The sequence below is a fragment of the Biomphalaria glabrata genome, chromosome 15 (genome assembly GCF_947242115.1).
Source record: "Biomphalaria glabrata chromosome 15, xgBioGlab47.1, whole genome shotgun sequence".
NCBI classification, from domain to species: Eukaryota; Metazoa; Mollusca; class Gastropoda; family Planorbidae; genus Biomphalaria; species Biomphalaria glabrata.
In genome coordinates, this window is record NC_074725.1 from 22,878,674 (window position 1) to 22,902,276 (window position 23,603).

At 38.4% G+C, this 23,603-nt stretch overlaps 1 protein-coding gene across 1 annotated transcript in view; it reads left to right on the forward strand.

Moving 5' to 3' along the window:
* LOC106066482 (glypican-6-like) overlaps positions 1-23,603 on the forward strand; it is a 120,027-nt gene that overhangs the window by 24,235 nt on the left and 72,189 nt on the right. Inside the window, exon 2 of the mRNA XM_013225519.2 lies at positions 2,200-2,358. Within this exon, the coding sequence (XP_013080973.1) occupies positions 2,200-2,358 (159 nt within the window). The remainder of the gene's footprint in view (positions 1-2,199; positions 2,359-23,603) is intronic.

A 23,603-nucleotide genomic window follows, 5' to 3' on the forward strand; every position in this document is an offset into this window, starting at 1 on the left:
TCTCTGCTATTATCTGCCATGCCCATAGGCTCCCTGCTGCGTCACCCAGTTGCTATAACATGAATATATCTGGAGAATGCATTTCATGCATAGACCGTGTCACGGCGACCGCAATCGTCCTAGCAGATTGCATTCAGCATATTACATGTTAAAAAAAAAACAAAAAAACCCAGAAATAAGATTGACGATGAGATGTAAACATTCAAGGAAATTAAATTAATAAAGCAAGAAACAAAAAAATCTTTGATCACAATTGACAAAATATGAATGTTTCGCTGAATTGTTTTTCTTGGACAACAGTCAAACATCAAGAATGTGATCCTGGCCTGCTCTTTGCGTGAACACAAAGAATGTGATCCTAGCCTGCTCTTTGCGTGAACACAAAGAATGTGATCCTAGCCTGCTCTTTGCGTGAACACAAAGAATGTGATCCTAGCCTGCTCTTTGCGTGAACACAAAGAATGTGACCCTGGCCTGCTCTTTGCGTGAACACAAAGAATGCGATGATAGCTTGCTCTTTTTTTTTTGTTGTTGCGTGAACGCCTGTCTGTCTGTGCCTCTTCCTGTTATCGGTTGATAGATACATGAAATATATCATTAGAAACACATAACTTGAGGTAGAGTCTGTGCGTGTTCCTTTCCTTGAGTACACTCGTTGTTTTTCTTCCTCGTCCGATTCTCGTTCTCCAACGTGATCTGAGCTCTTTCTGCTTGTTTCTCTCATCTCATCCTTTGTCATTCTTTCGTTCTTCTCTATCTCTCTCTCTTTTTAGCGTCTCTTTCTATGCTTTCTTTCTCTCTATCATTCTTTTTCCCTCCTCAACACTGTCTGTCTGTCTGTCTGTCTGTCTCTCTCTCTCACTCTTGCTTTCACTTCTGCTCTTTTAGCCGGTTAGGATTTATCGAAAATTTAAAAAATCAAAACCAAAAATTTTACAATAAAATTTTTAGTTCTTGTTCATTAGATATTTTCATAAAATGGAGGTGAAACCATAAATAGCATGCTTTTTGGTGTATCCGGTACACAGAATACGAAACTATTGATGAACCATACTTAAAACAACAACAACGACATATGATAATGTGTGTACACTTGTTGTAAGTACTGTAAAATTACATTAAAAATTAACATGCAAACAAAGAGCAGGTTACAGGCTATGCAAACAATTAATGGCGGCTAAACGGAATATCTTATGGTCATAATGTAACAGACATATTGAGAGTATTACTAACTCCATACTAGTGCAAGCACATTGAATGTATTGAAATAAGTTATCTTGCAAAAAAAAAAAAGAAATGTCTAAAATGCTTCAAACATGAGCTCTATTTTTTTTCTCGTTTTCATTTTGTTTATGAGTACGCACGTGCTCTCTCGTGCATGTATGGCACTGAACGTTTGCTTATGTTCCAGAACAGCTCATTAATTTGTGCACTCACTTTCAACTTGGAACATTTATCCTAAAAGTCACACAAACGAGTTGTTTCCCCCCATTGAACTCTCCGGCATCTCGCTTGAAACTATCAGTTCAACCAACGAACAAGTGGGGCGAATTTTTACAAAGCTTATATCAACTCACTCTCTCTGTCTGTCTGGTAAAAAGTGTGTACACGTTATTTCTCCCCACGCCTATTCTCGGATCAAGTTGAAACTTCGCTCAATTATTCATTGACATAGACAAGACATGAATCAATTAAAAAAAAAAGTAACCAATTAGACAATTAATTACTGTAATTCATTATTTTGTTTAATAGCAACAAAGGAAACTTATACATTCACAGATATGGCTAAATTTGTTGGGTTTAGTCCCCTTAAATAATTGTTAACGCTATTTCTCCCTCGCGCATTCTCCGATCAAGTTGTGATTAAACAATTATTTATTGTACCTAACAAAACATGAATCAACAAACAAAAATACTCAATTATTTAACTAAATATTGGTAATTAATTATTTTGTATGATATCAAATAAGGGATATAACTTGTACATTATTGGTAGATAAAGTTTTAAGGAGTTTTTGCACTTTAGATAAGCTTTGCTTTTTTAAAAATGATTTTTTAATATTTTGCTTATTCGTTTTAGAAAACAAGACAAAACTAAAAAAAACAACATAATAATTCATATGTTTGGGTTTTATTTTTTTTTAAATTTTACGTTTGAACTTTTGTTATTGATTTTTTTCTGCTGTTTTATTCTACCAGGGGAAGAGTTGACGATATGCCCTCGCACGGAAACATGCTGCACTCGCGATATGGAGGATAAATTGACCTCACTGAGCCGGAAGGAATACGTCAGGCAGCTCGAGGAATCTTTCAAATTGTTAAAAACCACGTTTGCTTCTAGGACTAAGAAATTTGATGGTAAGTCTCTCAAGTCTTTAATGGTGAGAACCACACAACAACACACACACACACACATACTAACACATTTTTTTTTTTGGAAAAGGGAGGGGGGTTGTATACACGTGCTCACGTCTGTGTGACAGCTCTTTTTGAGTTCGGTGTGTTTGTGTAGCCTCTAACAATTTCTCTGCCAAACTTCTTCCCTAACTAGTAGTAAAGTAAAGTTCCCTTTCAGACCTTGTGGTCTATTGAGTAGATGATGTAAAGGTCATCTATTTCCGAGGCCTACGGTTTACGAGGGTGTCATGTGGCCAGCACAACGACCAACCGCCTTTACTTTTCCCCAACTAGTGTCAGGTACCCATTAGAGCTGGGTAGACTCAGAGGCGCTTTAAGATACCGAAATTAAAAATCCCAGTCTTCACCAGGATTCGAACCCGGGACCCCTGGTTCGGAAGCCAAGCGCTTTGCCGCTAATTTTTTCACATATAGGATATTCTCTTAGATTTATTCTTATTTAAAGTGCATTATATTGAAGTTTGAAGAGTGCACGACGGCCCAGAGCCTCCACCTACTGAAATCCGGAACTGATTTCTATACCTGACATACCTCCCCCCCCCCCCCACCCTTCAGGGCTCCCAACAGAGACCCTCACCCCCCTTCCTTTTTTCTTCCTTTCTCCTACTTTAATGGTATGAAAAGTCAACCCAAAGGAAACAGCAGCAGACAAAGAGAAAAAGAAAAGTGGACAAGACATACGATACACTTAAGGCAACGAGTCCAGCCGTGTTGAGCTCTTAAATGTCCTTTTAGAACAAAATGGACTTGGCCCACCGGAGATCGTACACGTCTCGTCCTGTCTGTCTGTTAACTTGTTAACTCTGTTCCTAACCCAAGGACTCAAGCCCAATGTCTCTTCAGCGTCACCAAGGTCAATGTCTCTCAACGTCACACTCCTAATGTTTGTGGCCCCTCCTCTGTAGGTTATATCTACATGTTATTGCACCTGTATGCCTGAACCAGACAACCTAAACCTTTTAAAAAAAAACTAACTAAAATGATTCTTAGAGATTCCACATATTTTTTGTTTAAATCCGAAATTGCCAGCAGTTGTAACTACTTGTAAGCGAGTGAATTTGAACTCTTAATTACTTATACAAAGCTTGTATTTTTTTTTACATGTTTTATCTCCCACTTCTCTAGGATCAAGTTGAAATTTTGCACAATTATTCATTGTTCCCAATAAAACACGAATCAATTAAAAAATTAATCTGCCTTTTAATTAAATAGTGGTTATTAAGTAATTTTGTTTTATTTCGAAAAAAAAGGAAATAAATCTTACAGTACTGAGATATTTCTTTAAATGTTGAGTTCTTCCCATTATATTATCTCTTTATTTTTTTTCCTTCATATTAAGCTTGTTCTATTTTTCGGCTTGCTTGTTCAACCACTCCCTAATTCTATTATGGTTGTCTCATTAAGTCGCCCTTTATTTTTTGATCGTTATAAAATGTTAAAATATTTTGTTTCTTCTTTAGAATGATACTCTTTGTTTTGTAGAATCCTTGTACCATTCACGCTAAAGATCTACTTTTGTTCCTAGTACATATTTTAAAAAACAACTTAATAGTATTCTATTGAAAGACTGAATACAAGCTGTCTTATCCTTTAGGAGGCTACAACGAGAACTGTAATCTGATTTATTGATCTGAGAGTGACGTGTAGGTTTTGATTAGTACTACTCTCGTGTGATGAGATAGTCCCACAGACATTGATATTGGGGGATAACCCTGTACATATTCACGTGCCATCGGTAATGGGATCTCTGCCTTATGGAATGATCTTCTCTCCTAAGTCTTACATTATTGGCTATGATATGTGTTTGAATGCGTGTGTGCGCTTGCGTGTATGTCTATGAAGATCTGTATATTTAATGAGGTGGTTTAAAAAAACACGATATTGTCTCCCTTTACCCCGTTATCTCGTTTATTCTTTGAGTGGAAGTTACATTTTGAACAAGGAATAGTTTCCAAGTCAATAGCTCCCTCCAATGTAGCTGTAGTGGTAGAGGCTGAAGACATTTTAATCCATGTTCACAGTGGCGTAGCTAGGGTGGGGGGAGGGGGGGATAATTAGAAAATCCCCCAAATGAGTGTTTTTACATTAAAAGTTAAATATTACGCAAAAATACAGGGCCCCCAAAGAGGTCAAGCCCCCCAGGGCCCCAAAACGATGGAAAATTCCTAGCTACACTTCTGCATGTTCATTTATTCATTGATTGAGCCTTATGCATTTTGTTTTAAAAACTGTGCATAGGATTGAAACAAGAAACAAATCCTTACAAAAAATAGTGCCATCTAATACAATTCTGAAGGAGTTCAATAGTTACTCCCTCACACACACGCGTTGGTTGCTCATTACTTGACCTAGTTATGCCAGTTATCTTGACCTACTTTAATCATTATATAAGGAGGGCTTGAGTTAGTGTAAAGTAGGTCACATGAACTAGTGCCGAGATACACACGAGGCATTAATGGGTCTTATCATACCAAATATACGCATGCATCCCCCCCCCCCAAAAAAAAAATCTCTTAATGACTCCAACCTAACATATTTCATTTCCTCCAACTCCATACACCCTTTTTTTTTTCAACTCCCTCCTCTTGTTCTCCATCCTCCCTCATTCTCTTTTTCTTCTCCATTTTTTTTATATTCCCCTATCTGTCGCGTCTACTCGCACATAGAGGCAACCCATTGCGAGATTACATTGTTCCCCGTAGGATTATGTCACTGGTTATTACATTAAGTGTAATATGGCGCTATGTCTGGGCGACACTCCAGAAAGATTTGGGTGGAAGAAGGACAACGGCTGAAGATGCAAGGAGTTATCTCTCGCACCTTTTTTTTGTCCCCCCCCCCTTTTTTTTCCGCCCTCGTTCTATCCTCCCATTTTATGGTGTGTTTGAAGATATTTGAAATCTGAGTGCGCAATTTAAAGATACGAGTATATCGCGACTATCAAGTATCACTTTTTTTTCCCCCTGAGGTTACGTAGATGTGTTTCAGGGCGAGGCTTGGGTAGGGCGGGGGTGAAAAAATATACTTTTAGCAGTCAGCGTTTCCCAGATTACGACCATCGTCCCCCCCCCCCTTTCAGAGTATTGCTAAGACGATTCTAATCTAAAAGAAATATCCACTCGTGCACTATATTCTGGGGAGCAACGCTTCTTTTTTTTTGGTTGAATGGGATGATAGCAGCGCGAGGGCTGGAGAAGAAAATTTATTAAGACGTACAAGTTATTATTATATCCTGGACTGGCGAGACACAGCAGCCCCTCGCCCTCTCCTCCTCCTCTGTTTTTTCCCCTCCACTAACCTATATAGATCTAGAAGAATCTCGGTTCAGTATCTTTTTTAGATTTTCTGTAATTTAATAAAACCAGCAATCATTTTTTTTTAAAACGTAAGAATTTTTTTTTCTTTTGTATTCATCACAATGTAAATAAATTATTAATTATTTGATTGTTTGTATCTGCGCTTTTTTTTTTATGCAGTGGTCGGTCAAAAGTCTTGCTATGATATAACGATTGGATATTATGTACAAGATAGGAATGCGTTGTTATTGTTGCAATTGTTGTTCTCATCGAGTGACTTTGTTAGCCTCAAAAAATGATTAATCATAACAAGTAAACATCAATATAACTAAATGGCCTACCTCTCCCACACCATCACGCATCACATGCGCATTCTTTCTTTCTCTTTTTGTCTTAATTAAGTCCAAATCGGTGTTTGACTCCTACAACCACCCCCCCCCCCCTTTTTTTTCGGTCCCCCTTTTTGTTTATTTTTTATATCTTCCACCTAAGTAAGGGCGGAAAAGGCAATCGAGCTTTTTATTTAGACGGGGCGAAGAAGTGCGGGGGGGGGGGGGGCTAGAGAATGAAACGAGGTTAAACAAAAAGATTTATGGCCACTCTTCACCGTCTGATACATACTTCAGGTCAGATACGCTAGTGACCCCCGGTGACCTCCTCTCGCACGGCTCCATGACCTTAGTTGCTCTGACAGCCTATATCCGGCACTCTTTCTCTCCGCTTGTATGTCCCTCCTCTTTTATTTCCCTCCTCTTAGCTCTTCTGTGTTAATTTATAACGCAAGTATTGCGGCAAGTTGGCAGGTATCGATACCCTTTCCATTCTTTCAATATAGTATAGGCTGCATTGGGAATCGATTGGAGAAGTCTAGCAATTAAAATTCGAATCTTTTTTGGGGCATAATGGAAGGAGTTAGACCGAGACCGATCGACATAATAGGCCTGAACACTGACCTGTGACGTGGCAACCTGTGGGTAGTGGAGACCAATCGAGACCATTCGTTAAAGAAGGCACCATCCCTTACCTGCGACGTGGCAACGAGTTATTTGTCTCCTTTGACCACATGTTGCTACGCCACAAGGTCAGTGTTCTGGCCTTCTATGACCATTGGTCTCGAAAAAGTCGGAAAAGAGTTCACCAAAATTGTTCCTGGCTAGAACACCCAGTTCTTTCTTAATGCGCGAGACTTTGGACTGTGGTACAATAAAAAAAAAAGCTTTAACCCTGACGTTCAGGTATGGGTCCAGGTGGTAAATGAGGAGGGGGGGGGGAGGGTGTACCTGGTACGTAACACTTGTGAATGACTGGCCCCAGCGCTCACGTTGTGCAAGTGATAACTGCTTGGTTTATTATCGGGGCATTCCACTTGTATCTCCCCGAGACAAGGAATGTTTGACTCAACACATCTGGAGCCGGCTTTCGAGGGGTCAAAATATTTGGCCTTCTGTGCTCGCTTTGCCGCTTTATTGTTGGCGTATACATTTCCACTCCTCGCCACAGTATTGTTCAACTCAATTCTGCTTACTGGCATGGACTTTTCTAAACAAAAGAGAACTAATTAATTATCAGCACACTTGTATAAGAGCAGTTGGTTTGTTTTTAAATCTTTTTATTATTATTTTTAGTTTTCTTAGCATAGTCATGTCAGCCTGAATCAAACAGCAATCTCAATATTTTAGGATCCAGTTATTTGCTAATAACCTCGAAGCACGTGGTGACACGTCAAACCCATATTGAAATGCCGCAAATGTACAGTGTATGGCTTCACTTTAGTGCAAGTAGCTTAATTAAGACGTTTTTTTTTTTTTGTTTTTTTTTTTTTAATAAGAACTGCAAGTATTAGCTTTTCAAAATTCTGAATTGGCGCCAATTTGAGGTACAGAACTGTTTGTAACAATTGGCACATTTAGTTGAAGCAGACTGTAACAGTGCTATTGTGTCTGCTGGTTTGTCTGATATAGACCTCGTGAAATGTCAACAGGCCACTCCCTGTTTCTTAGGTTCATCTTGGGTTGACGAGATGAAAGCCAAGTCTGTAATGACCTAGGTCGTAGGAAAGAAATATAGGAACCAAAACCTACACAATGACACACGCTCTCGACCCCATTTCCTTCGTCGTTCTTTCGTAGTCTGGAGCCACACTCCTTCCACGAGCCTTGACAACACATTGTTTTGTTTTTTTGTGATGACCTAAAGACGATAAGTATAACCTCCCCCCCCCTTTTTTTTTTCTTCTTTCCTTTTGTTTTAATGCTTTAGATTAGGGTTTGACCCTTGACCCAAACGTCAAATAATTGGGTTCGAAACTAAAAGTCCTAGCTGCTTAAAGCACAAACGTTTCTTTGTCCTTGTCTTGTTAAGATCTCGGCATATTAAACAATAGAAGGACATCGCCTCACACAAGCGTCGTCTTGTACCGGCACTGTTTTCTTTAGGAACTCTTAGTCTAGAGCAGGGGTGGGCAAATTACGGCCCGCGGGCCACATGCGGCCCGCCGTACTGTTTTATGCGGCCCGCGGACACCTACAGAAATCAGGTGTGCCCACAGATTATACATAAAGAAAATACAAATATTTAAAAAAATAGCTAATTTTAAATATCTATATAAATTATTGCAATTTCTGAGGCGGAAGAAATATTGTCTTTACATGTCATTCTAAAAAAGCTTAAAGTAAACATAGATTATTTTTATTTGCAATATTACGAATAATTCAGTTAAAGATTCAAACACAGGCCACTATTTTATTCAATGCTTTGAAGAACAGTGTTGAAAGTCTTGGGCTAGTTTGGAACAAGATGGCCAGTGCAACAACTGATGGAGCCCATGTTTTGACAGAGAAAAGCAGGTTTTTAATAAAATTATAGAAGATATCTTAACAGGAAAGTTTGCTCAAAGCTGAATTGAATTTCAATATATTATTGGTCATCTATTTTCAATAATGCAATATATCACTGCCAGGGGTCTTAACCACTGACAGTTCGATGAGTACTTGAAGATTAGGAAACAAAACATTTCGATGTTCGGTACCACAGTAGTATCGCTAGCTTAGCATGGGCAAGGTAGTGAGAAGAAATGGAATCTCAAGGAAGAAACAGGTTTTCACATTTTCTTTTGTAAAAAAGTGAAACTATTTCTAGTGAAATGGTTGAAAAGTGCAAGATTTATTTCAATTCTTTGATTTTTTAATTTGAAAGCTAATTTGAATCAGTTTTCAATACCCTCAGCTCACCATTTAGTAAAGAAGCTGAATCAGCTCTAGAGGCCATACCTTCAAGCAAATTATGAACTGAAAGAGAAGTTCCATTCAATTATTCCACGGGAGTTTTATGAGTGCCAGAAGCTGTATTTCCACACTTTAAAAAACTTTGCTGCTTAACTTTCACTTTATTAGGATTCAAATACATATGTTAACAAACATGTTTTCTGTTTAAAAATAAACAAGCGTAGGAAAAGGTCGATGCTGACTGACTGTAATTTGACCGTAGTCACGAGAATAACTAGTAAGCTAGTTCCACAATTCTGGAACATTATGCACGAGTGTAAACACTTAAACACTTCAAATTAAGTCCAAACTGTTCATTGGTGGTGACATTGTGAGATGTAAGCAGATGATAACAAATTTTAAAAAAAAGTATCGTGACATTATTTTCGGAAATCGCTAGCTCCCTCAACTGGGAGTGTAAAAAATTAAATGTAAATGTATAACACAATATAAATGTTAATTAAAAAGCCTATATATATATATATATATATATATATATATATATATATATATATATATATATATATATATATATATATATATATATATATATATATGCGGCCCCCCATTCCCAAAATTTTTGTAATGCGGCCCTTGATAGGAAAAGGTTGCCCACCCCTGGTCTAGAGAATGAGATAAAGGGCAAGTTGTGTAAGCTAGTATCTGAGAATCATCTTGGCGACATTTCTTTTGAGTTTTTTTTGTTAAGTTATAATCAAACTTTTGTCTAGTCTAATCTAGTCTAGTCTATCTATCTATCTATCTATCTATCTATCTATCTATCTATCTATCTATCTATCTATCTATCTATCTATCTATCTATCTGTATGTGTCTATCTATCTATCTATCTATCTAATTATCTATCTATCTATCTATCTAATAGTCTAATCTAGTCTATCTATCTATCTATCTATCTATCTATCTATCTATCTATCTATCTATCTATCTATCTATCTATCTATCTATCTATCTATCTGTATGTGTCTATCTATCTATCTAATAGTCTAATCTAGTCTATCTAGTCTATCTATCTATCTATCTATCTATCTATCTATCTATCTATCTATCTATCTATCTATATCTATCTATCTATCTATCTATCTATCTATCTAATAGTCTAATCTAGTCTATCTATCTATCTATCTATCTATCTATCTATCTATCTATCTATCTATCTATCTATCTATCTATCTATCTATATGTGTCTATCTATCTATCTATCTATCTATCTCTATCTATCTATCTATGACTATCTATTTATCTATCTATCTATCTATCTATCTATCTATCTATCTATCTCTATCTATCTATCTATCTATCTATCTATCTATCTATATCTATCTATCTATCTATCTATCTATCTATCTATCTATCTATCTATCTATCTATCTATCTATCTATCTTATCTATCTATCTATCTATCTATCTATCTATCTATCTATTTATCTATCTATCTATCTTGCTATATCCTCTTTCTCTTTTCGTCTCTCTATCTCCACACTCTCTCCTTTCCATTTCTCTTCCTACTCCAAATGAAGATCAATCTTCCACGTTGGGTTCACCTACCTCACGTGCCTGTCAAGGGAGGTCCTTCAGTAGAAAACAGGCATGTCGGAAAAATTTGTACAACAGAAACCGGATGTGCGTTGTACGCTGAGTGTATTTGCTGCCTTCCTCGCCCCCTCGCACACCCGGACTTTTAACTACCCGTAAGAAACGTTACCTCGATTCTGTAACTGAGTGCTAGCAGATCTAGTTCGATCTGGAACAAACTGCCGTACCGTAAAACTGCGATTTGTATGCTGAAGTGCAAACTTGAATTTAAATGTTTATAAAAAAAGTATCAAAATTGTAAAAAAAAAATTGTAACACGATTAGAATGTAGTGATTAATATGCTAGTAGTAGTTGTTTGATTATTAATCATTATTACAATAAGAATTAGTCCTGAGTCAGAAGGCTTGGTTAGAATACGTGTTGCAGTACACAGAGATTAGCCCTGGTTGTTCCTTGTATATCAAATAAGTGTCAACTGACATAGTGACTTAAGAATGAAAAAAATGAACGGGTTGAAAATTTCATATGAATAACAACAAACACGTTTACATTTTACTGTAAAGTGATTTCACGAGTTACAAACTAGACAAGACGAGACCTATAGCGAGAGATTTTATGTTTTAGGGTGGAGGAGTTAATGGAACAATGAAATCACAAATAAATAAATCCAAGTTGCTTGAATGAGATTATCGATCGGTAACCTATAGTGCCATTCGGCAACACCCTGGTCAATTTCAATTAACCCTCCCCTTTCATGGCCGAGTCAGTCAAAGTCGGACTACTCAAAAGGTTCCGGAGGCAATGAGTGGCAGGTTCGAGGTCAGAGGGACTCACGTCTGCCTTCTAGTTGCGAGGAAGAGTAAGAATTTGGTGTGGCGTTCTATGGACTTGTAACTATTGATAGTCGAACACTTTGTCTTGTTTCTGATGTGGCTTTATATGAACGATAGGCATAGAGGCTATTCATTAACGTATCCAAGTCATTGACTTTCATCTTCATTGGTTACACATTGGTGTAGACTACACATTAACATCAAGATTTGGCTATACTTACAGTCAACAAGCCCACTTAAACATGCCTCGGAGAAAGGTTATAGACACCTTATACCCTGTCAACAAGTCAACTTAAACATGCCTCAGAGAAAGGTTATAGACACCTTATATCCAGTCAACAAGCCCACTTAAACAAGCCTCAGGTCAAGGTTACAGACACATTATACACAGAAAACAAGCCAACATCTTACAAGTGTCTGAATATCTAAAACCACTGCTGAGTGCGGGGTAGTAGCGCCTTCTCATTCCTTGTCATGTAACACTCAAAAAGCATTCTGAAACAGAAATCTCTCCCCCCCCCCCCCCCCGTTTTTTTTTGCCCCCTACGAAGTTGGACTCGTCTGGAAGCATCGTGCAGATGTTGAACTGTACTCACAAATAGTAATTCTGGAGAAAAATTAGCTGAGCTCTTTGACAGCCGGAAGCTGTCAGCAGACTCGGAATGGTGAATTTAATTTTTTTTTAAAGGGGTCAGTTCGTATGGGCGATATTTTCTGAATGTAGTAGACCAGGTTTGAACATCCGCTGGTGCTCTGCAAAGGGCCTGGTCAGAGGGCCTTTTTATTTTATTGGAGCTTAGACTGTTAGTTATTATATATATAAAAAAAGATCTTGACGCATGCTAATTAATGATTTATTGATTGTTAACATGGCGGTTGTTTAGTTTATCTCTAAAAAGATTTATTTCATAATATGTTACCACATTTTACTAATCATATGATATAGACAATTGGATTGTGATTGTGTTTTTAAGTAATGCTTAATTGATTAAGAAACATCCGAGTCAGTGAACACAAATACAAAAAAAAATTTTAAAAATGCCTTTAGATAATGTCAAAGAGCACGTCAATCGACCGACCCCTTTCCCTGCCCGACCTAAGTAGACAACGACATCATCTGCAACAGATGTCAAAACTATGTAGGTCACAGCTCTCGGTCTTCAAAGCCTCGTCAAGTCCTCGTTTCTTTATCTTTTGACTGGAAAGCAGTACCTTGCCCCTTAATATTATGGTTATAAAAATGAAAATTTTCTCTTAAGAGATCTAGCGCTTCACGGAGCAGATGGAACTATTATGATGTTGTTTTTGTGTGTTTGTTATTGGACAAAATTCAACAAGAGTGCCTTGTCAGGCAGTAAGCAGCATTGCTGTGTGAGAAAGTCGCCCAATAGCTCCCTCCCACATCATTCTATGGTCGGGCTTAGAACTTGAGACTGGTAAATCGTATTGAAAATAACAATTTTGGATAACGTATGATTCAAAACATAGTAAAGTAAAGTTCCTGTTTCAGACCTCGAGAAAACATGGAAAAGTCATCTGTTTCATTGGCCCACGGTCAACGAGGGTGTCGTGTGGTCCGACTAATATCAGGTACCCATTAGAGCTTGGGGGGGGGGACTCAAAGGCGCCTAAAGATCCCGAAATTAAAAATCCCAATTTTTAACCAGGATTCGAACCCGGGACATCCGATTCAGAAGCCAAGCGGTTTACCGCTCAGCCACAGCGCCTCCGATTTAAAAAAATTACATGTTTAGTATAACATCATCTACAACTAAACTCTCTGTGTGTGCACCTAGTTATCTTTCCCTTCCCTGTCTCAGCCGCCTTTGAAAGCGTCTGCACAAATCGCTATCGACGTGTCTTGCAAGAGACCACCCACAGGCCCCTCCTCGCGAGAATGCAAATCCCGACTCTCGTACATGTCTCGTCGTCTGCTACTTGTCTCTTCCTGTGGGACGACGACATTGATGATGGAGGCCGCGGGAAACACAGCCGGCCAGTCGTATGCCGGCTACAAGTTCTTCGATGACACCTTTGACCTTGGTCTCTGACCTTGATTTTTCTAAAAATGATAATTAAGTCATGAGACTCATGTGACCCCCCCATCCTCCCTTATTTCTTTTAGACCTAGCTCTACAAGTTTTTACCTCTCTTGGCTCAAGAAGTTATTTAAACGAGCTCTAAGACGAGTGGTAAATTGAAGGATGTATCAGGTTAGAATAGGAACTGAAAATATAAACAAAATATAGATTACAAAGTATCTTAAGTACCTTAAAGCCCATGCCATTTTGGCTCGACGTACATAATCGATAGATAACATTGTAACATTTTCTCCCCCCCCCCCCTTTTTTTTAAAAAATATTCTAAGCCCAGCACCCTCTATTCCACGCACCATTCTTGATCCTAAAGTAATCCTCGTTGTCAGTACTAATTCTAGACTCTATACTCTAGGTGCAAACGTTTCGTGACCTGAATTATTGCATTTGATTGTTTAGTCAACCTTCTTCTCCTGTAACCCCTCGGTCTCGGCTCTCGTGACGGCACATGGTACTGTGGTGTCCCAACGAGGGTCCCAACGTGTGCTCGTATGACCGCGCCAGTTGCAAGTCGTACTGTTACCAAGGAAACTCAAATGGAGGAATAGAATGGGACGCTACTCTCATTGGAGTGTTTCTTGCATATCTATGATTATTGTGTTGGGTCACTGTTTCACATAAAGAGTTTTACAGCTCCCGTTTTGCAAAGGGACGTAATGTGATTTTATGCTGACTAAAACAGGCTGTGTTCCATCGGCAGCCCCAAACCCTACCACCTTCTACCTGAACATGCCTATCACACTAAAGTGTTCATCTATATACGTCACGATGTTCACTTTAGAGTAATTATTTTCTTCATGATTAAAAACTCACTTTTTTTTTCTTCACTCCATCCTTTCACTATCTCGATGTGTCTAAAAATGTTCGTACTCACCCCCCGCCCTATCTCATTCCCTAGTACCTCCCCCCCCTCTCTCATTCCCTAGTACCTCCTCCCATCCCAAAACTTTCTCTTACTCCAGTTCTCTCTTTCTACCTACCTCAACTCAACAGTCATGTCTTAATAGATATGAAGGAAAACTCAACTGACGTTTCGCATAAATCTGAACTAATTGATGGGCCTGGCCTAACGCTGTAATGCTCACTCTTGCCCTCCCTCTCTCTCCCACCCCCTCCTCCCTTTCCCCAAACCTCGTCTCGGCTTGTATTTATAAACAGCAGCACGTCTTGTCTAAACCCTCGTTCATTTCTCGTGTTGTCAAGGACACCTTTTTGGCGAGAGGCAAGGCAAAGTTTGGCCTCCGATCGCAGAGATGACGTCAGTTATCGTGGGCCAGATAAAGTCTGGAACCAAACAGGCAGCAAGAGTTCATTTATTACATGTTTACTGCTGGCGTAGACGCCCGTCTAAGTCTGATTGAAATAGAGGGCAGAACGAAGAAACGTAGTGGAGATCTAAATACCTGCAGGCCTGATGCTTGAAACAATAGCAACAGAATAGATGGGCTTGATTTTCTTGCTTTTTTTTTTTTTACATGAGTGGACAGCTTGTACTTACAGGGCAACTTGTCTCAAATTTAATAGTTTGTGTGTATTTACCTGTCCGAAACAAATTAGTGGTCAGTCATTACATTAAATACATCCAGAATCTCCATCACTTAGAGCGAATAGTTTTGTGAATCATTACCTTCCGTCCTTCTGTTTAAAATGTTGTTTGAATATTGTTTACTTGCTTGGTTCTTGTTTTTTGTTCAGTTTTACAAGTTTGGGAGGCAGGGGATGGAAGCGGGCAGGGTTCGAACGACTAACATGACTCAAAAAAAAAACAAAAAAAAAACAACTTAACATCTACATGTCAGCATTTTTCATTCAACCCAACAAGATCTGATCTTATGAAGCACGTTACTTTGCCATGTAAATGATAGTGTTAGAGAAGTCCGTGCGTGGCCTCCTCGACACCTACAGTCAAGTCAAAGAAACTCGTAGCTCGCATATTTTCGCCTTATGTTTCTTTGTTTTTCTTTTATTATTTTCCCTCGCTTGTATCTCGTTTTTTTGTCGAGGCATTGAATTTAGGATATGAATTTTTCTCCAGAATTTGATCTGTGTTTATGTTCTGGCGAGTAACGGGGACAACTGGAGCCTGTGACGAGGGTACACGAGAGTAGTCTTTTTGTTTTTGTTGCTGCGGGGCACAGAAAGGAAAAAAGATATGCATGGGAAGGGTGATGAGAGGCTGGCGTAAATAAGGGCAGTGGGGGGTGCTAAAAAGCCAGCTTCGACATTGTATGAAGTCGGTTAGATTTACATGTCTTAAAACGCTTGGGCACCCATGGTGAAATGGTGTGTGTTAAGCTCTGCACTATCGTAGTTCTTGTGCACATCTTTGCATTGTTTTCAACAGAAAAGATTGAAAGGATGGTCTAGATATCTACACAGGTCATAACTTCCACCTCATTATGCCCTCTGCCCTCGGTAAGCCTCGGAGAACGTGACGTTTGAAACTTTCAATCATTTTTTGCAATGAATGGAGCATGAACCTAAGCACCAATAGGACAAGTTTTCTTTTTTCAACGCCTTTCAAATGTACAATTGGATTTAGGCGAGACCAATCTTCATACAAGGCCTGGACACTGACCTGAAACGTCGCAACCTGTGCAGAGTGGAGACTAATAGCTCGTTGCCACGTCACAGGTCTGTATGGTATGGCAACAAGCTATTGGTCTCCTCTGCCCACAGGTTGCGACGTCGCAGGTCAGTGTTGAGGCCTTATACGACGATCGGTCTCGATTTAGGTCACTTTTGAGATGCGTTTTCATCCTGAAAACAGTAATCGAGATGCCCGTCAAATATTTCCACAGTATTTTCAATGCTGGACATTTTACCTCAACATACTTCTGTATTGACAAATGGTGTATGTAGTGAATACGCCTTACACCGGGCTCTGGGATTGGAGAATGTCTAAATAGTGCATTGAATCGGGGAACTTAATTGACCTTCTGACTAATGTCTCAACACAGACGTAGATGGGTCGTTTACCAAGAACTCGCTTAGATATTCATGCCCTTGCCAGGAGGTTGATAAAAGGGGCGGGAAAACGTAAAAGACAACATCCAGGCAATGTTGAGATATTCAGGAACGGAAGTGGCCAACAGATCTCTCGTGTTTATCCAACATTGTTTAGAAGATTGAGTTTAGACTTAAGCCACTCGTTTGTCTGACGCTACTTTTAACTATAACGCTTTGTCAGTCCGAAAATATGTTGAATTATAGACGTTACTGCTGTGTATATTAAAAAAAAAAGAAACCCAAACTCTACATCCGCTCTATCCAAATAAAAAAAAATCTGTAAGAAGTAAAGAAATTAAAAAAAAAAAAAGATTCCATGGGCCATTGTCCTTGGTGTGGTTACATAGTTTTAATGTGTCTGGACCTGAGTCTTCAAGTCTGTAGTTTGCTTTGAAATATTTATGTCTGCCTCGTTCGGGGCTCCTATTGTTTTAGGTAGACGCCATTTTTTTTAAAAACTATTCCTGTTTCTCACGCTTAGATCTCAGTACGAGGACGGTGTAAGTGCCAAAATAGTGTGTGTGTGTGTGTGTGTGTGCGTGCTGGAACAAATGACGAGGGTTGCAAGGGATCAATTTCAATGAAGTGAAAAAAAAAATCAAACTAGGCTCAGTAGGCAACTGAACTGCGTGTGTGTGTGTGCATGCGAGGTAGTGTTTGTCCCTCTTTTAGTGTTATCCTCCTGTTTCTATCATGTGTCTTTTGGATTATAACCGATCCATTGTCTGTGAATTATTAGTGATCGGTTGTGTATTAGAGATCGATAGACAGACAGATATTAGACAGATATGATTAGACATATATGATATATATGATTAGATGGATACGATAAATAGAGAGAGAGACAGAGACAGTGCGTGTTTCTGTGAAAGTAATTCGAGATGTCACCAAATTCAAGTTGGATGTCACGCAACATTTTTTCTGATGAACGCAACGTTAAAGAAACATTTTTATAGATTTGTTAAAATGTGTTTTCTCCAAGGCTTTAAAAAAAAAAAGTCGTTCATGAATTTCTTTTCATACAGGCTACACTTCAGTACAAAACGCACCGAAGTGCCTACTGAAAATATTAAAACATGAAGAGAAGCTGTGGACGATTTATAATTCGTCATCATCACCATGTAGTATATTTCGTTTGTATAACAAATCCAACTTCTGACACCAGAATAGTGTGACAGGACTTTAATTATTTGTATTTTTATGAAACCAACCCATTACAATGTCATCTACATATGTTAAACTAGATCAATATAAATAGTGCTGGCATTCATACCTTACTATAAATAAAATATTGTATTTCCTCCTGGACATATAGTTTGGCCCCTATGAATGGACTAATGGAATGTAATACAGTATGTAATGTAATACAATGTTCTCTACCATAGTTGTAGATTCTATATGAATACTTACAAAACCCAAAATGGATTCCTTTCTCTGACTTTTACCAAAAATTGATGTTACCATCCCATAATTGTCTGCCAATTTCACATCTGAAAATTCCTTAGTCCTGGGAGCTCTTTTAATAAATCGGGATTATCTGTTCTTTTCTTTGCCTTTAAAAAATATTTCCGAATCAACAATAACAATAAATGTCCCATCAACTAAATGGACAGCCTACAAAAGTTTATGAACGGTCACTCTGAGGCCGTACTGTGCGCCCCTACACCCCATCCCCTTTCTTTTCACTCCAAGACTAACTCCTGACATCCACGGAATGTGGATTGGAAAAAAGTGTTCGTAGCCCTTGGCAACATTCGACTCAACTGGCCGTATGAGACATTGGTCACTTTGTTGGAATTCCTAGTTACTTTACTAGCCCCCCCCCCTCTTTTCACATTTCCTTTCTACTTTCTACCCCCCCCCCCCCCCCCCCCCGTAGTTGTTTCGAGCGCCGCCGATCATTATATATTGGACTAACAAGGACTGGGTACTAAAACTATCGCTCTCCACCACTCCACATGCTCCCTTGCCCCCACGGCGGAGTTCACCTTTAAAACAGACGTCAAGGTCTCGCGACCACATTTCCCGGTGGTTACTCGGTGGTCACTTGAGATTGAGGACCTGACTTTTTTATCTGGACTACTTAAAAGCTCCCTTACTTTCCTCTTAGCAACCAGGAATTGGTTTTGAGTTAGTCAAACCAAGAATCGGGTGCGTGCGTGGTGTCCGGCATGGTTGGGCGACGTAAATAATTTTATATAAAGAGATACTTTATCGGTTACTTTTTTTTTTTTTACTTTTTAAGCGTTCACAACTCACCAAAGAAAGTAAACACGTGGGGGAAAGTTGGCTGGGAAAGAGTTTTGTTCTATTTTTAGTTTCAAAAAGGAGAGGAACAGCTCTGAAAGTAACTTAAATGGTCACCTTGAAAAGGTCACATTGCAAAAAGTTGAGCCTTTGCTGATTTAGGCCATTACGCTTCTCGTTAAACTGTATGTTTGTGATGACCTGGCGGGTTTTCACTTAACAATGTGATGACCTGGAAGAGCTTCACTAAACAATCTGATGACCTGGATGGTCTGCACTAAACAATGTGGTGACCTGGAAGGTCTGCACTAAACAATGTGGTGACCTGGAGGGTCATCACTAAATAATGTAGTGACCTGGAAGGTCTTCACTAAACAATGTAGAGACCTGGAAGGTCTTCACTAAACAATATGGTGACCTTGGGGGTCTTCACTGGCGTGAGTGCTCTCATGCTGCTGCACGTGAGTAATGTTCTGTTGGTAGTCTCCAAGTAACAATAATTTCCTTAAACTCACAGTAGAGCAGCGAGCTGGACGAACAATTCAACGAGACTGTTTAGTGTGTAGGCTCAGCGAGAACGTGGCGAGGGCTAAACTTTCTTCATGGGTGGAAGCGAATATAGATATTGTAAGTGTGTCTATGGGGAGAAAAAAAACCAAGGAAGTTTGGGAGGCTGTCTGTAACAGTTTGGAAATAATTTTGCTTATTTAAGATAACGAAGGGATTATTATCTTTGAGTAATGAGCGAGTGAGCGGGATTACTTGACATGCGAAGCCAAGACGAGTTGAGAAACTTTGAGATTTACTGCCACTTAAAATTTTTATGTCCCTGTCTGTCTGGCAAAACTTTTTTTTTAGCCCTCTCTTTTCATTGGTTGTCTTATCCATGCGTCTGTTGTTATGTATATCTATCTGTTCGATAACATTCCCGTGAAATCTTGAAACATTCTTGTGTATATATATCATATAATATACACTCGCATTTTTTTAGGCATTGTGATTGTTTTTGGCTGTGTATGTTATCAATAACTATTTATTAGTTATGAGATTGATTGTTGTTGGAAGTAGACGTTGAGCGTTACACCACATAAATGTTTTCAAATCTGACAAGAGTTACGTTGATGTGCCCTGTCTAAATATGTCCTCCAGTGTTTGGTTTTCATTTTGAAGTTATCTCGGATACGACAAGTGCAGTCTTAATGTCACACTGTCAATGCTTTCTTAAAGCAGCACCGTGTTATTATAGTTTCTTTGTTGTATTCAGAATCTGAACTCTTTTGATTTTTCGTTGTGGAGGGTTTTTTCTGGAATCCCCCCTTACCCTACCCAGGGGGGTGTCAAAGGAAACGGTGCCCAGTATCAATCCGTGGGAGACGTATCTGTACGGTGCTAGATCTTTATGGAGGCTAGGGGGTTCTACGTCGTACAGCCCCCATTTACTCCCAGAGAAGTAGTACTTTCTGCTTTGTTACCAATTGGAGTTCATTTTCACGGCCCCCTTGGGTCCGAAACTCTGTATTAAATTGGGCGGGGCTTAGTAAATACAGGCGAAATTCTCTGTCAAAGATCTTAACCTAGCTATTCCTGTTAGTTCCTTACTGTTTACTGTCCCAACGTCCGTATTTACCAAATTAAAAAAACCTACTAAAGTGTTACGATGGTATTGGGTGGTTAACAAGTCTTTGTATATTTACATAGCTTATATCAGTCTGTCTATCTGTCTGTCTGTCTGGTAAAAAGTTTAAATATGTTTTTTTCTCCCATTCCCATTCTCGGATCATAATAAAACTTTGCACAATTATTTTTTGAACCTGACAAGACATGAATCAATTAAAAAAAAACAGCAACTAACCAATTAGTTAATTTATTGTGGCTATTAATTATTTTGTTTGATATCGAAATAAGGGGAATAAATAATACTTAATGAGAGATGTGGATGTATATATGGATTAAATCCCCTTATAACGATTTGACACGTATTTTCCCTCCAGCTTTCCTTTCTCGGAACAAGTTGAAATTTTGCTTAATTATTCCTAGTCGATGGCAATACACGAATCAATCCAAAAATTAACGAAATAAACATTTAGCACTAATTTATTAATTTTGTTTTCTATAGCCGAAAGGGAGCTAGACCCAGGAATTTTCATATAAATGGCAGTAATTAGCGGTTCTTTCGTTAGAAAACCTTTTTTTTTTTTAAAGTACTTTTTCTTTTTATTGCTTGTTAGAAGTTTCAATCTAAATCCAATGAGCCACTTTGAACTGTGATCGCCCGAGAATTATAGTTTAGCTGAAAACATCACAGAATTTCTCTTTAGGAAATTAAACAAACAATATTTTTTTAGAATACTTTTTTAAAAGTAAAGCTTATATTGAGCTTAGATGTATCAATTAGTTCGATCAGTCATGTAACTAAGTTTGTAATAGATCTAGACTTACAATAAAAAAGCATTTACAAAAGTAAAAAAATGAGGAAACGACCTGAATTCGATTTCATGGCTCAAGCCATCTTAAGGTTCTCAAGCCAACACTGTAACCACGTTAGCGGAGAGCTTATGAAAATGGAAGATTGCATATTTATCTATTGTTTCTAAAGTCATCTTCCTATTTTTCATGTTTGTGTTCACTAAGACTCGGACGACGAACTGTAAAGGGGACTAATTCACCTTATAACACCATTTCAGTCAAGTACAAATTCTTTCCCTTGTTAGAGAAACCAAACAAAATAATAAATTACCAATAGTTAATTAACTAATTGTTGATTTTTTAAAAATTGATTCTTGTGTTGTCGGGTAAAAGAAATAATTGTGCAAATTGCAGCTTGATCCGAAACTGGGTGAAATAACGTGTACAAACCTTTTACCAGACAGACAAACAGAATGAGTTGATAGAAAAAACAAAACATGTAGTTCTTTAAGTAGAAATCATGAATAGCTTGAATACACTACGAACATTATGTGTATACAATTAAAACAACACTGACTCATTATTAGGTGGCTCAGGCAAAAACACAATGTGCAAACATCATCAGTTCATCAACAAGAGCAGACAATCTTGTCTCTTCAACACGGAGCAGAAGACATTTTGTACCAGACAAAGAGCATGACTGTACTGTAAACGAAGTTTAATTCTTTTTTTCTATGACGCAATAGTCTGAACCATCAGCTGAAAATCTCACTTCGTCGAGATATGTATCTTCATGTAGAGTTTCACCACCGGAGTTTAAAAAAAAGTGAAATAACTCTACCAAAACATTTCATATATGCACTTTTTGAGACATAGTATATGTTTGAGTCATAATATGTATGTGTTTGAGTCATAGTATGTATGTGTTTGAGTCAAAGTATATATGTGTTTGAGTCATAGTATGTATGTGTCTGAGTCATAGTATGTTTGTGTTTGAGTCATAGTATGTATGTGTTTGAGTCATAGTATGTATGTGTCTGAGTCATAGTATGTATGTGTTTGAGTCATAGTATGCATGTGTTTGAGTCATAGTATGTATGTGAGTGGTGCTGTGGGTGTGTGAAAGACAAAGCCAGCACTTCTCAGGTGATCCTCACTGAGTCACCAAAGTGGATCTTTTGAATGTCGCAGTGACCCCCTTACCCACGGTCACCAGAAATGTTGTATGCCATTCGATATGTTCAACGTGTCAACCCACACATTTTGTTTCGAGTTAGGAGGATTAGAGTCTAAGCAGGAGACGGGCAACTTCTGTTTTAACATGAGTTATAGGGCGACACAATAAGTCTTAAGAAATGGAATTGTATTCTAGCTTGTTGCAACGAGGATTAGGATAAGGGTAAATATCCAAACTAGGTTAGGATTGAAGGATAAACTTTTTCTTTTTACCTTCTTGACAAAACCAGCTAACTAGTATAGATCCTAACCCCTTGACCAACAAAAAGAAGTTAAACTAACTAGCCAGTATAGATCTGAAAATATTATCCGGAAATAAAACCAATTGCGAAACGAACTATATGATTTGTACTATACTAGATCATTAAAATATTGCTGTGTCTGCATCACACTTCAAATAACTGACAAGCCGTAAAGCTTAACGATGAAGCTATAAAAGTTAAACTAGATCAAAGATGAGTCACAATGTAACTTCATGTGAAATCGCAGTTTAAGAGTTGAATTCCTATCACATGATAATTAAAAAAAAACAACAACCTATGTTATGCAAGCCATCAAAATCATACGCTGTTTAACACCCACATCCCATACGCCCTCGCGCCACCTCTCGGAATTTGATGGCGTGAAGAAGAATGACTATAAAAATAAATGGGACTGATTTTAATTGATATCACGGACTTGATGTATTGACTTTTTCGTCTCGCTTACCGCGTTCATTGTGATGGCCGTTTAGTTATGGCGGCGGCTTGGTTAGCAGCTTCGTCCTGATGACGCCTTTGTCTATAATGTTTAGAGGTGGACAGGTCATATTTGTGGATTGGCTGGGTCAGAGGTTTCGAATTAAAAGTGAGATGGGGATTAGTTAGACAAGGATAATTGTAAATTTAATTAATGCATAGCAAAAGGTTGAGAAAAAAATATCCACCCCCACCTCCAAAAGAAAAGAGGGGGGGGGGAATTCAACCTGCTTTCACATCACCGAGTTGCCTGATTGGTGCTCGAGGTCAGTGGTAAGAAATAAGAACATACATCTAGATCAGATCAAATCTTATCTTGAATCTTGCTGAGTCGGAAAAACAGTCAAAAAAAAAACAACACTAGTACTAACCTCTTAAATGCAATCACTGCAGTGCGAAACTAGGCTTGATGTTCTGAAAGTAATACAATCCATGTCAATAAAAAAGAGGGGGCGGCTACACGCTGGTGTTTTATCCTCACCTTTTGTGTTTATCTAATTTTAACT